The sequence below is a fragment of the Ceratotherium simum genome, chromosome 10, assembly GCF_057802395.1.
Source record: "Ceratotherium simum simum isolate JZ-2026a chromosome 10, ASM5780239v1, whole genome shotgun sequence".
NCBI lineage: Eukaryota > Metazoa > Chordata > Mammalia > Perissodactyla > Rhinocerotidae > Ceratotherium > Ceratotherium simum.
Genome location: NC_141909.1, coordinates 803,153 through 818,101, shown reverse-complemented (window position 1 = coordinate 818,101; position 14,949 = coordinate 803,153). Strand labels below are relative to the sequence as shown.

Genomic DNA, 14,949 nt, shown 5'->3' with positions numbered 1-14,949 from the left:
CTCCACAGAGGGGAAGCACCGCACCTGGACTGGCAGCTGCCAATGACCCCTGGAGGTCAGAGCGTGGGGGCCCACAGCCCGCTGCAGTAATGGCACCACGCTGGGCCGGGCGTGCTGAGTGCTGGTGCAGGGGCCACCTCACGCTCCCCCAGCCGATGGGGCGGGGGCTACGCTTCTCATTTCAGGTGGACAAAGCTCAGGCGCAAGCTCGCGCACACGCACTCGAGGCTCTCCACCTCCACACACGTGCACACACGCGTGCACCGCACGCACACACAAAGGACTTTCCCAAGGCCTTGTGGCCAGTCCGTGGCGAGGCAGGCCTCAAAGCCGGCAGCTGGCTACAGGGCTCCGTCCTGGTCCCAGGGAGCCCGCGGGATGGTCAGAGCCCCCGAGGCTGGCCGCCCGGCTGCGGTGCAGAGTCCGGCTCTGGGAGGGGTCAGGGGAAGCTGTGCACCGGCACTGAGCCCCATGAAGGGGCCTCTCGGTGAGGGAAAGCCGTGCACACCACTGGGGTCGGGCTGTGTGCTGACTCCCTACGCTTGCTCCTTTCAGTCTGACCCTGCGGGTGGCAGGTCTCAGGGCTGGCCTCACCGGTCAGCCCGCGAGTTCCCGGAGCCTTCAGTGCCCTCTGGTGGCCACGGTGCTGGCCATGCAGCTCCTGCCTGTATCCATGACACTCGACGAGATAGGTACTTAACTCCTGGCCGCGAAAGTGTCTCAAATGCATTTAAATTAACTTGAAAACTGTGACAAGTAGACAAGAAAAGAAAGGCCTGTAGATTCACCACCTACAGGTAACACTGTTCACCCTTCTGTGCATTTTTATTCCATTTTCTTCCCTTTCCATGTGCCTTACATGTTTGCATCTACTGTTTCGCATTGGATTTAAAACATTAAGTGGTAAGATAGTTTCCATTTCACAAAATAATTTTTAAGTGTAAGTTGGTGCCCGCATACACGTCACTGGACAGATACTCCAGAATTCATGGAACCAGTCTCTACGGGCGGATGGACATTCACATCGTGTGCATCTCTGTCTTGAATAATATAACACCAAACAGATTGGTTTTTACACTTGTATGAAAAAAAGTAATATTTCCTTAATATGATTCCTGAAAACGTAGAATTACTGGGCTGAGGACCCACACAGGCTAAATCGCTTTACCAAAGGAGGCTCCGGTTTGGGCCGTCAGGAACGCCTGTCTCAGCACATTCTCGAAAGTAACGGCTGTCACTGTTTCCTCAAGAACGTTGTTTGGTTACCGGTTCAGTGGATCAGTACCGCGTTGGTTCTGTTTCTTTGATTACCACACACCGTGTGTGCAGGCAAATCAGCCTGTCCCCATACAGGCACTGCCCGCACCACGGTCGGGCTGGGCGGTGCAGGGGCACCCCTCCCGGTTCCTGGCTGCAGGAGACCACCCACCCCAGCCAGGGCAAGCAGGGAGGGACCAGGAAGCAGTGCGGAGAGCCCCAAGGGCTCGTTGGTGGGAGCGAAAGGAGGGCCAGGTTCTGCTCCTCCCTCAGTCCCCGGAGTAACCCTTCTCCACACGACCAGGAACCACAGAATCGCCCCACTCAGGCCTTAGAGCCCCACTGCTTCTGCCCCGGCTGTTGGGACGAAAGAAGCTCCTGTCTCCTGCGTGGCCCACTTCTGGGTGGGCCCGGCGTGGACCCAAGCCCTAGGGAGGCCAGTCATGGATTTGGGCTTCTGTGCAGGGGAGCCAGGATTCGTCTGTGGGGAGCTGCAAAATGCACAAAAATCTCCACCCCTTGGGGCTGCGTGAGGACTGGCATCCGTCCACCGCAGGGCGTTCTTGTTGAGAGTTTGGGCCCCTCTGGAGTCTGAAAAGAAGTGAATTTCTTCTCTGGTCAGGGAGCAGTGGCAGCTTCTGGTTGGTGTGCCTTCCTTTGTCCTGCTCTTATACGTTGTTTTGTTTTAGTGACACTTGTTTAAAAAAATTCAACTGAGTAAATTTTAAAGATCTTATTGGCTTTATTCAATGATTCATGAAGCGAGCAGTGTCCTATCTGACAGGTAGAAACGACCCTGAGGAGCTGGACATAATGGGACTTTTATAGGCAGGAAGGAGGAGGAACAAGGATGTTATTCTAGGCAAAATGTAGGTTGGTTATTACAAGTCACTTTCCTTTAGGGGCTGGCGGGGGCGATCAGGCCGGTTACCTGACTAGCAGTCACTGCCCGGGTGATTCCCTAACTGGTATAGGGTTCCATTTCCAGGTTTGGTGACGTGGGCCTCAGCATAAGTGATTCCGTGTGGGCCTGTCGTTTTTAACAGACTGTAAACGGCCTGCTGCTACCAAAGCCCAGGATTGTCAGAAATTGGTTATTTTAATTATTTTGTTGTTGTCGTCATCGACTGAGTGAGCAAGGGAAACTGGTAATCCATTGGGTGATTTCCTTTGTCTTTGTTTCTGAAAGATTTAAGACATCCTCGTCTAGTCACAGATTCGTGGGTTGACCTGCTTCTCCTTCAGGTTTGGGATTAAAATATGACCCTCCGTGGGACAGACCCCGAAGGAGCAGCCACCCACAGAGTTAGGCAGCTCGCTCTCTGTGCACCAGGATGACCCTACCTGTGACGCTGGGATTAATGAGACAAATGGATTTGCTCTATGTCCTGGTTCCTGGCACAGAGTTCCTAAAACCCTCGGAATTCCCTGGGCAATGGGGTTTATTGCTCATTATAGGCCCCTTTCAACCGCACCTGAGTTTATGCTGACGAGGTGACTCTGGGAGGATGGGGGCTCCTGGACTGGTGGGCACATCCTCGTGCATGAGGGGGCGCAACCCAGCTCCACGGGGACAGACGCTCCTGCGCTCAGGACCCTCTGCACCTCAGTCTATGTTCCTCTTCATCTGGCTGTTCACTAGGATCCTTTATAATAAACCAGTAAACCTAAGGAAGTGTTTCTCTGAGTTCTGTGAGCCGTTGTAGCAAATTATCAACCTGAGGAGGGGTCGTGGGAACCCCCGAGTCAAACAGAAGTGTGGAAACCTGAGACCCGACGCTGTGACTGGCATCTGAAGTGGTGCAGTCTTGTGGGGCTGGGCCCTCGTCTGTTTGGTCTGCACTAACCCCAGGGAGATGGTGTCAGAACTGAACTGAATCGCAGGACACCCCGCTGTGTCGCAGAGAACTGGAGATGCTTGGTGTGGAAATCCACACATTTGGTGTCAGAAGTGTTGAGTAGAAAAATAGTTTTCTTGTAGGCCCCTTTGTTCTTTAGGGGAAAATGCGCCAATGTTTTCACAGGTTTAGGGTGGATTCACAAGGTGAGCGTCCAGTTCCTAACTGTGGAGTGAATTTTGCGGCACCACCTGGGGGCTGTGGACCAGGCTGGTCCTCCACCGACAGAGAAACGGATTCACTGTGGGCTCTCCAATAGTTATGATGATGTTATCAGAAATCCTTCCTGGGCGAAGGAGAGGGGACGCAGTGACCTCGTCTCATGTAGCTCTGGACACGACAGAGGGTTTCAGGATAAGAGGCACCTGGGGCTCCCCAAACCTGCCCCCATGAGCAGCCTCAGCCCCCTGGGCCCAGCTGCTCTGGGGAAGACACGGCCCAGGTCACCCCCTCTCCCCTCCTTTACTTGCTGACTGACTCTCCCCGCATGCAGCCTGGGTTCGGCCACGCCACGCGCTGTGCTTGCTCCAGTCCCCACAGCAGCTTTCTGACATGAAATTCCTACCTCCTTCACGCAGCCCCTCAGAGAGGTGAGGAAGAGATCTGTGATGGGCAATATATTGTATTTCCTTTTATGAAATTATTTCCAGCTGAATAAAGTTAGTAAAAATTCAAAGGAGAGAATACAACAAAATGTATTTAGTAACTTTTTTCTAAGGAATCCACTTTAGAGGTGTTTAGTATACAAAGGAGGATAACATTGAGTAAACAGCTGTGGGTTAATACATAATTAAAAGATAATAACTCAAACAGCAAAGACGTCCTCGTTAGAAAAATAAGGAAGTGACGCTGCATTGGTAAAATTCTAAACAAGGACGTTCCACAATGGAGCGTCTGAAACACAGGTTCACCTGGAGATTCTTCACAGATGACGTTTCCCCGAAGGGAGAGTGTGTGGCTCACAGATGGGTCTGTGAACGGGAGGAGCCGTGAGGACCTGACGGGGGTATAAGATACTCAGATATGTGACATCACACCCATTGACTGAAGGGCTAGCGTAAATATCCGGTCATGTGTGCAGAGTGAACACCTGCTCCAGTAGCTCTCCTCTGACCTGACGGTCTCGGCGTCACATGAATGCACTCGGACCGCTGTCAAACCCTCGGGAAGAACCACTCTCGGCTCTCCTCTGTGGAGTGGCTCCGGCGATGGCGAGGGGGGCTGTGTAACCTGCAGCCGTCTGGTGGGTCGGGAGCAAGGCCCTGCAGCTGAGCAGGGGGCCTGCCTGGCAGGTCGATGTCTAGCCTGCTCCTCGGACGTCCAGGGAACTCAGGGCAAAACTTATCTGAAGCTGCAGCCCGGAGGAGAGTCTGATCATTTTTTCCACCACTTAAAATAATACCACTCTGCATTCTCCAGTGGACTTTCTGGTCTCCGTAAAAATAGCAACAACCCCCACTGCTTCTTATTTTAAAAAGGGAACGCCCTGTGAACACAATATTTTTATCTCCTCTGTCTGTCATCACAATCTTTGCAAAACGTTGCCTCAAATCCTTTGTGGAGCGAAGGATAAATAAATAAAGAAAATAAATAAGATGGTGCCTGTCTGAAGTCACCTTCCCAGCTGCAGTGAAGACGCCCCTGGGTGGGAGCAGGCACCGTCAACGGGACGGGAGAAGCTCTGGCGTCTGCGGGCCTCTGCGGGGGCCCTTCCCTACATATTTGTTTCACAGGCCTCCTGGGTTCTGCAGCTCCAGGAGGCGACCCCAAGTCTAGGTGCAGGCTTCCCAAGACTCCTGGGGCAGAGGGCACCTGGCCCCCCGCAGCTGCACGCTGAGAGGACCGGCACCCCATCATCCCAGGGTGGTGGAACGGCCTCGGAGCCAGAGGCCTCAGTCCTGTCCACGCTGGCCCCCAACTCTGAGCAGAAGCAACACGCAGCAGGCCGGCCCCGTGGCTTAGCGGTTAAGTGCGCTCGCTCTGCTACTGGCGGCCCGGGGTTCAGATCCCGGGCGTGCACCGACGCACCGCTTCTCCGGCCATGCTGAGGCCGCGTCCCACGTACAGCAACTAGAAGGATGTGCAACTATGACATACAACTATCTACTGGGGTTTTGGGGGTAAAAAAAAGGAGGAGGATTGGCAATAGATGTTAGCTCAGGGCCGGTCTTCCCCAGCAAAAGGAGGAGGATTGGCATGGATGTTAGCTCAGGGCTGATCTTCCTCAAAAAAACAAAACAAAACAAAAAAAAGAAGCAACACGAAGCGAGGGAGGCGCCTCCCCCAGGGCTCCCCCTCCCGAAAGTCGGGGTCCTCCTCCAGGTGTCCAGACACTGGGACACTGGACACAGGGCAGAGCTGTGTGTGTCACACTGTCACACACACCAACTCGTGCTGCTAACAGCCAGCAATCCAGGCTGACCCTTCACGGTATGGCTGGAGCACTGCCCCTCTTCACGGAGGAGGACTCTGAGGTGCCCTTAGAGGGGTGGCCCAGCACCGTGGTCCAGGCCCAGTATCCCGGGCTCCCACAGGACTCTCGGCAACGCCTGAAGCTGCAGTTGTGGAAGTTTCCAGTCTGCCCGAGTTTAAATCAATTGCCTGATTGGAGAGGGGAGGGCAGTGGAAATGAGCCTCCCCACCCCAACAAAGCACAGCTGGCATGCAGGGACCTCATGCCTCCCACCCAGCCCCGCACGAAGCTTGGTCACTCAGGTCCCCAAGCACATGTGCCCATCAGGCAGAGGAGACGCTGCAGCGGCCCGGCCTCGCCATGGATAGGACAGAACTTGACAAACCCCGTTCTCACTAAGCGCCCCTTCAAAGCTTAAATCAGAAAACACCTTCCTCTAAATGAACATTCAGATCAGAAAATGAGGAGATCACAGCACCCGTCAAGGAAGCTTCTCCAGGACGAATAGACTGTTTAGAAAGTTGCTCAGCTGCGAAGGCAGCAAACAGCGTGGAGTCTTCCAACAACAGAAATCCACTTTCCACAGAGAGGGCGTCACCGAAAGCAGAGTTCCGGGCAGTGGGGGTCACAGCGTCGGTTCCTTCTGGAAACCCCAAGGCTCGGGTACGTCTGCAGGACGGACTGAGCAGCACACACTCCCGGTTTTCAAAGACGACTCCGTGGCCCCTGAAAACGCATGGTGCTGTAGCATTAGATGTTTAAACTGTGCACAAGACGCGACCCCAGTCCTGCCTGTGCCTCAGAAGAGGCAGCTGGTTACCCGTGTGACTGTCAATCAGCGATTTTTATGTCTTTCCTTTTACTTCTATACAATAATCAAATACTCTAGACCGAAAACCCGTTATCTTAGTGACTGAAAGAAAATGGGAATACCGTGTCTCAGGCAGTGGTGGGAAACATGCGTGTGCCTTTCAGGAGAGGAGCAGCGGGACAAGAGAGCAGGCGTCCACGTCGTTAACCGGCACTGCTGTCCGGGGTCCCGACAGTATCCGAGGCCTGGTGGAGGCTGCTGTGACGAGGGTGGGGACGAAGGCCGTGTGATGCGTCGTTTTCCTCCCCACACCAGTGTCGAAACGAGAGCTTCCTCAGATTGGACACGCCGAACCCAGTGCGGAAAAAGACCCTTCAGTCGCTCTGCACCGCCACCTTCCCCTGGAAATGACGTGGCCACGTCCTGAGGTCTGCTCTGCCCCGGCCCAGCTGCACCCGGGCTCTGACCTTCCTAAGCAGGGACAGGAGGTGCCCGACCCCGGACCCCAATGTCCTAACTTGGTCTCCCTGACCCTCATCGTGGCCTGGCGGGAGTCAGGGATGCAGGTCAGCCCCTGGGAATTGCTGCGGCAAACTGCCGCTCCTGGTGCTTCCTCCAGAACATGGGGGGCCACTGGGCCGGTGTCTGCATTTGGGCCCTGACTCGGGCACTTTGTGGGCTACCCACCTGCCCATGCCACGTCGAGGGGGCTGCACAGGCTGTGTCTGAGCAAGGCAGGGGCCGCAGTCCAGGCCTGGCCACACCCGTGCCTGCCGTCCCCACAAGGGGAAGAGTGCCCTCAAAGCCCGAAGCCAGCAGAGCCCCCAAAAAGTGACGGGACAGACGCATGCAGAGTTCAGCACCAAACGTCCAAGAGCTAAAACAGCACTCGGCTCCGGGAAAAGACAGCCATGTGTGAGGATGCCCTCGCTGAGGAGGCCTCAGGTGAGACAGAGGACGCCCTCGGTGAGGAGGCCTCAGGTGAGAGAGAGGACGCGCTGACACCGCGGGGCCTGGAGCCAACGCCTGGTGTGTCCCGTCCCTTCCTCATCCTCGCTGCTCAAGCCTCTCGTGGAGAAGCACCTACGAGGAGCCTCGGGGGCTTAGGACGCGTTGGGAGGGGTGTGTTAGTCCTGGGTCCTCCGGGCTCTGCCGGAGGAAAGGAAAACCACACGCCGACTCTCTGCGACATTCGAGGAAAACAGTCTACAACCTGGCGACCAGCAGAAATGGAGGTGACAGATGGGTCGGGGGTCAGAAGCCGAGGGGCCTCACTTTGGAAGCTCGCACGAGTTGTTGGCCCTGAAAGCCATGGGTCTGAAGGACAGATCGAAGGACCTCTGGTCACAGAAGCTTTGGGCTCTGTACTTCTCAAAGCGCGCGGACCTCCTGCGGTGTTCGGGCTCCGGCAGGCCCCTCCCTGCCCCCGGGGTGTCTAGGGGCCCCTCCTGGAATGAGGCACTGGGCGTCGGGTGGTCCCCAGGATCCAGCATGGACACGGCAGAGCCCTGGGCGGGCTCAGGGCGGGGGGACGGCTGGCTCTCCGGTGCCTTGGGCTGGCGTTCTCCAGCCTTGTGTGGCGCTCTGGGCTCCCCCTGGCTGACCCTCGGGGCCGGTCGCTGGGACTTTCTGCTTTCACCTGCAGTGGGCGCCATTGCTGCCAAGCTGTCTGTGCGCCGCGTCAAGTCGTGGGGCACCATCCTGCCGGCCTGGGCCTGGGCCCAGTGCCCTGGCCTCTCTGGAGAGGAAGGTGATTGGTTCTCTTCAGCCTGGGCGCCGTGTCCCCGAGTAGGGGCCTCTACACGCCTCGCCTGCAGCCCCAGCGGATGTTCTGGGCCTTTCCAGGTGGGGGGGCAGGGAGTCTCCGCTTGAGCCGCTGGAGTGTCGCTCATCGCCCGGCCGTCCCGGGGCCGTGTCTGAGCCTCTGCAGCCCCGCACACTGCGGCCTTCTGGCCCCGAGGAGCTTCTCCCTTCTTTCCAGGACCGGCCAGTCCCCGGGGCCTGGAGGCCCCGTCCTCTCGTCCCCTGGGACCTGCCTGTGGCCGTGGCCTCTCCCTGGCCTCGATTGACTCTGGGACGCCTGCCAGCATGCGGGATGCATGCTGCGGGCCTGCCTGGAGGTTGGGACACTTCTGAGATTCCCCGTGCGCCTGCTGCCCTTCTGCTGCCGTCGAGGGCACCGAGGGAAGCTGGCAGGAAGCCCCAGCACCGAGAGGAAGCTGCTTTTCGGACACGACGCTCTCCTCGTCCCTGGCCTGCTGGCTCTCAGAAGGCGCCAGCCCTTTGCCCTGAGTGTGGCGCGGAGGGCCCTCGGCGCCGCTTCCTTGTGGTGAGGGGTGATTTGAGGCTGGAACTGGGGACTTCGTGTGGTCCCCGCAAGGGCTGGCCTGAGCAGCTCTGGTGTTTCTGCTTCCTCCCGCCGCCTTCCATGTGCTTGCTGCCCATTCATTTGAAACACGCACGCGGGGCTGCTTGAGCACAGGGGGGCTGCCGGTGGCCTCCTGTGGGCAAGCCGCCAGGGACTCCACCAGGGACCCCGAGGTCAGAGGTGGCCGCAGCCCTGAGTCTCTGCGGATGCAGCTCTCTGCCGCTCTGCTGCGGCGCTCCGAGGGCCCACCGGGTGCCAGGAAGAGGGAGCAGTTGGGTTCTCGACCGAGATCCTCTGATGGGAGATCGTGACTTGTCGATGAGCTGCATTCTCCCCTGTGCAGAGCCTTCCACTCTTCAGCCATATTGTTTTCGGGGTTCAGGGCGTTGCCAGGGGCTGGCACCGTGTGACTCTTGGTGGCCCCCGCAGCCGTCATCTGCCCGGGGGCTCTGTCACCTGGTTCCAGGTGTTCCTTTACGGAGGACAGTCTGCTCTTGCTGGGATCGTGGTTGGCGCTCCCCTCAGCCCTCAGTAGGGCCTGGGCAGGCTCGGATACTGGCGGCCTCCTGCCTTCTTCTTGCTCACGCAGGATGCGCTTGTCCGTCGAGGTCAAACTCTGGGACCTCATCCAATCCTTGGCTGTGGCCGCCAGCAGGGTGGGGACATCCGTCACGCTTCCCTCCTTGGGAGCCCACCCTTGCTGCCAGCCGGGGGCAGAGCGGGGAGTTCCTCCCGGACGGTTTTCCGATGCTGTGGAATAACGTGGTGGGGCCCCGTCGCTCCCGGTTGGTGTGTCGTCTGATTCTGGCAGCTGATGCCCCTCACTGCTGAGCTCAGAAGCAGCCTCTGTGGAAACAGCCCCATGAGCCACGTGCTGGTCTGCGTTCCCAAGGCTGCTTTCGTGGTCCTCTCCTCCAGCGGGACTTCCCCGAGGTTTCTGCATTGGAGCTGCCACCGGGGTGTGGCGATCAGCGCTGGCAGCCCCCCATAGGGGCTCGGGGCTGGGGTCTGCCCCTGAGGCCTGCCGTGTCCCCGAGGGATTACTCCATCTGGCTGTGGCCGTGTTGTGGCTTCCGCTCTCAGTCGAGGTGGGAAATAGCGCCTGTGTGTTTCCCACCACATGCTCTCCTTGCAGAGTCTGAGGGAGTGGGTCCTCACAGCCTGGTGCCCTTTGCAGTGTGGCAGGAGGGGGAGGCATTTCGTGCACAACGGGAAGTCTGACGGTTATCTGCGGAGGCTCCACGTCTGGGTGTGTGTGCCGAGTGGCCTGCGCCGCTTGTGCGTTGAGCGCTGGGATACGTCCTGGTACGTTCTGTTCCGGGAAATTCTTCTGGATGGCGAAGAGGGGTTCTCTCTCTGAGTCTGAAATCGTTCTTTCCGTTTCATCCTCCGAACTGCAAACCATCAAGGTGACTTTGGGGGCCACCCCTGCTCCCCACCCCGGGGGTCCAGGGCGCAGGCCGGCTCTTGCTGCTTTTGTGCCCCTGGTGTCGTCTGTAGCACCCCCTGCCTGGGGGTCCCCCGTCCTGTCACCTCCTGTTGCCCCGGCGTGCCCTGGGCTGGCCACTCCCAGAGGGGATATTGTGGGCTTGCGTCCAGGAAAGGCTTGACCCCCACAGGAGGCAGGAGAGGGGCTTGGCTCAGGGACGCACACGGGCCCCACGCTGGTGGACATTGTTCCCAGGCTGTCCCTGGGAGCTGTGGCCCTGGGCACTGGGGCCTCTGAGGGCACCCCAGAAAGCTGCCCCTTTCCTGGTGTTTTGTTCCCACCGGGCACTGTCTCACCTGAGTTGGGTGACGTGCCCGTTTCTCGTCTGGGCACGGGCCCCACGCCCGAGTGGCTGATCTTGGAGCCGTGGGACAGCCAGCTCCTGGGGCCGCAGACGACAGTGGCGATGCTGAAGGCGGGCACGGGCTCGGCCGTGCAGGCCAGGAAGCGGGCGAGGGGCGTCCTGATGCAGGTGCTGGCCAGGGTGGCCATGCGGAGCACGCGGGCCTCGGGCCGGTGCCGTGTCTTCCTCTGCAGGTTCTTCTTCTTTCGGTCCTCCATGCGGAGCGGCAGCACGCCGGCCTCCGAGCACAGACGCCCGCTCTGCTCAAACTTCTCCCGCAGCGTGGACAGCACCCAGCTCCTCTTGCCCATCATCTTGGGCAGGGCGCCCCTGGTGGCTTGGGGCTGCTCCGCAGGAGCCTTCTCCAGCGCCTCCTTCTCCCTGGCCTCCTTCCCCTCCGCGGCCAAGAACGTCTTCAGGACGTTTTTCACGGTGCTCTTCCCGGCGGGGAGGCCCCACCGGGGCTTCTCGCTGCGGAGCGGCTCCCGGGTCTTCTCTAGGAGCTTGCCGATGGTGGCGGTCACCACGCTCCTGCTGGGGCCCTGCTTGTCCTTGAAGATCAGCCTGCCCACCTCCCGGGTCTTCTTGAGGCGCGGCTCCCGGCCGGTGCCCATGAACTTGGCTTGCAGGAGCTGGAAGCGCGTGGGCCGCCGGTGGGCGTCCGCATCCTCGGGCGTGCGGCTCACCTTGCTCTCCTGGCCCTCCGCCCTGTCGGCAGGAGGCAGCCCCTGGGGCCTGTCCTCGTGGTCAGTGACGTAGAGCAGCAGGCTGCTGAGGACGGCGTGGACGGCCGGGTGGCACGTTGCCTTGCTGACCTTCCTTTTCAGGGCTTGGGCGTCAATGGGTGTCTTACTGCTGCAAATCTTACCATTCTTGGGGCTGTAAGAAAAAAATTAACTGTCACAGATTTTATCATTTTTTCCAAGTTAACTCCATAGAACGTTTCCTATGGAACGATCCCATTTGTCAATATCCCAAGCAGTCCCCGAGGAAGAACAGAAGACTGGGATTCTAGTGCCTCTCGGGGGCCTCAGGGATGCTCACTGCCTCTCCGGGTCACCATTCCCTTTTCTGTTCAGTACAATGATGTCCGACCCCATATCCTCCCTTGACACGGGCTTTGCAAAATGGACGTTAAAAAGCTTTGTGAAAGCACCTGGGAAAAATACTTTGCACGTGTGAGGTATTTAAATTTTAAATAATGGACATATTATGCTTGTATAAATAGGAAAAAAGCAAGCATAAAGGATTTATACTCTCTGTGTGGTTCTGTGCATATCTCTAACTTTAAGTACGAGAAATGAGGTTCACATTGCAGTTACATCCTGACTCAGTCCCAAGAGTGTGCGGTCACCGGAGCCAAGCCTCTGAGAGCCACCAGTGAGACCGCTGGGCCCTAGGCAGGTCCAGGGTGGGGGAACGCAGCCTTGTGGGGGTGGTCCCTGGGGCAGGAACCACTGGGCCTGGGCGGTGGACCCCCGGAGGAGGAGGGAGTGGGCTTCACTACAGACCAGAGGGAAGAGAGCTGGGGGCCCCGGCGGGGACCCGCCTTACTGAACCCATTTGAAAACACTCCTGGAGAAACCCCAAGGCTAAGGGCACCCTGAGCCCTCGCCCCTGGCAGCCCTGTCCTGTGAGATGCTTCTCAAGGGCCACGTTCCTGCACCCCTGCCCTGCCACTGGCAGGTCTCCTGGGTGTGGGGTCTCTGGTATTTGAGGGGGTTTCTCAGCCCAGAGTCCAGGCTGAGAGGCTCCCTCCTGAGCAGCCTGGCAGCGAGGGTGCGTCTGCCCACCACACTGTCAAAGCCAGAGGGTCCTCCTGGTGGGGCAGGACCACCTCCGACCTCTCCAAGGGGTAGCGTTGCAAGGATGCACCCAGAATTCCAGCCCGGCTGTTCCCCCTTCCAGGAGATGATCGGGGTGCAGAGTACAGATTCCATGAGGGAAGGCTTCACTGCGCTGTGTATGATGCTGAAAAACCGGAAACAACCTAAATGTCTGACATCGGGCTGCTTAAATCCCAGCACGCCCGTATTTACGGGAAAACCATCCATAGGCACAGGAAAGGGCTCGTGACTCAGAGCTAGAAACACAAGCTGCAGAGCTGGGGGAGACCTCGCCCAGCTGTGCCTCGAGGAAGCCACACAGACGCAGACTGGAACGGGCTGGAAGGAAACGAAGGAACACGTTTTCCTTTCTGTACTTATTTCATTTTGTGTTAGAAGCCACACACAAGTGTCCTTCCAAAGAGTTGTTAGGAGCATTGTGCGCTGGTGTGATGGGGACCGCAGCGCGCCCTCCAGCCTCACCCCCACGATGCATCACCTGGCAATCTGACCCCGCCCTTGGGAGAGGCCACGGGCCAATCCAGTGCATGGGAGTGGAACACAATATGGGGAATTGCGGGAGAATTCCATGAACGGAACCTCGGACCTCTGCCTCCTCAGGCTCCCTGAGAACTCAGATCCAGCTCGACAACTGAATTCACGCAGAAAGTGGCTGCTTTACTTGTTCTCAGACACTGGTGGACATCAAGACACTGAGAGGACTTGTTAAAACCTGGAGAGCTGGGCGGCACCACCAGAATGTCTGACTCAGTCCATCTGCAGAGGCCCAAGAACTTGCATGTCCAACAAGTTCCCTGAGCCGCCGAGGGTGCTGGCCAGGGACCCCGCCTCGAGAACTGCCGGGGTGGGTGGGGATCTTGCCCAGCCTCAGACGGCGTGGACTTGGAGAACTACGTGGTGGATTCGGCTCCTAAAACAAAACCAAAACCTAACCCACTCCTGAGCCACGAGGTGGGGGAGCTGGCACGGCCGCCCGCTGGGTGACAGCTGTGTAGACATAAAGGGCAGCTGCGTCCCAGGGCACAGCCACGTCCTCCCCGGCACCGAGAGCGCTCGGAGGCTGGCCCACGGACTGAGACCCTCATGAGGGGCAGCCACTCGGGAAGGCGCCGGGCTGTGTCCTCGCAGCTGTGAGACCCTCGCCCAGGCCCCCTGCTTGCCCCGGACCAGCAGTGGGGACGAGGGGAGCAGAGGAGCAGGCCAACTCTGGTGCTGCCAGACCAGCCTCTGGTGCATCGTGTTCTGTTTTAGAAGGTTGGCGCTCTCAGGCCATGCCTGTCTGTGGTGCCTGCATCATCGCCAAACCCGCCCTTTCCCTGTCCCCCCCCCCCCGGGGGTCTACGGAATGTCCTCTCCCCGTTACCAATAGGTGGCTCACCAAGGGCTGCCCGGGTCACCAAGCCCTCCCTCACCGAGGAGGCAGGTTGTCAGCAGCTAACAGCAGTTGTTAGCAGTTCCGGTCTAGGCCGGAACACTCCAGGCGCTTCCCCAGAGCCCCCGACGTTTCTCTCCCAGCCTTTCGAAGGCAGCCGGAAGGAGATGCGGCGAGGATGCCCGGGACAGTGAGGAGGCGGGGCGAGTCCCTGTGCTGGGGCTTCGGGAGACCGGTGCTTGGCAACCGCGCTCCTGAGACTGAGGGTTGTCACGTGCCACGTCTCTGGGAGGAGCCCAGTGTCGCCGTCTGTGGCTCCTCAGCCTGGTGGCACCTCGATTGGCGGCACTTCCTTCCCCAGAGGCGCACGCGACAGTGGGCGTCCCCGAGCTGCTTCAGCGGAGCTCACCGCTATGCCCCGTGTGGACTTCGCTGGTGCGTCTCCCGTGCCTGTGTGAGCTCTGCTCTGCGCCTCACGTGGTTTACCCCGCTTCGTCTCTGTCTCTCGGGGACTGCTGTCACCCCTCCGTACCTGAGCAGTCTAGCCATGGAGACACTCAGTGACGTGTGCAGGACAGGGCCTGGGACGTGGTCTGAGCCCGGCTCATGGAGCGCCTCAGGGCTCACCCCCAGGACCGCCCAGACCTCAGTGTCTGCAGACATCTGGGGTCTCCCACCTCACATGTGGCTAAACTCATCTCCTGGCACCCCGAAATCCCTCCTCCTGTTTTCGCCGCTCCTGCCCCCTAGAAACACAGCGGTCCTCCTTGGCCCCGCACCCCACAGCCACAGGGGGCGGAGCTCTGCGATCCGCCGGCGTGAAGACGTGGAATCTGTTTCTGCTGCTTGGCCGCAGAAGTGTCCCGGCCAACACTCGCCGACACTAGCCAACACTCCTGGCTCCGGCTCCTCCCTCTGCAAATCGCAGTGAAGGTCGCATGCAGACATGGCTACTGGCTGTTTTAGAATCTAGTCCAAACCCCTCCTGCCCCGAGGCCCGCAGACCCCGGTCGTGCTCTGCACCCACCCCCTCGTTTACTGCAGCTCCTGTCCGCCCGTCCATGTGCTTCTACCCCAGCCTCCTCCGTCCCGCTGGCTTAGTTCTCAGCATAAACACCGCTTCACAGGACCCTCCTGACCCTCCAAGAGGG

General features: G+C 58.9%; 1 protein-coding gene across 1 annotated transcript in view; it reads right to left on the bottom strand.

The window, feature by feature from the left end:
* Positions 1-7,390: 7,390 nt before the first annotated feature.
* The window catches only part of ADPRHL1 (ADP-ribosylhydrolase like 1), a 32,784-nt gene continuing 25,225 nt past the window's right edge, over positions 7,391-14,949 (bottom strand). The window contains exon 8 of the mRNA XM_004423185.3: positions 7,391-11,458. Within this exon, the coding sequence (XP_004423242.2) occupies positions 7,651-11,458 (3,808 nt within the window). The 3' untranslated portion in view covers positions 7,391-7,650. The remainder of the gene's footprint in view (positions 11,459-14,949) is intronic.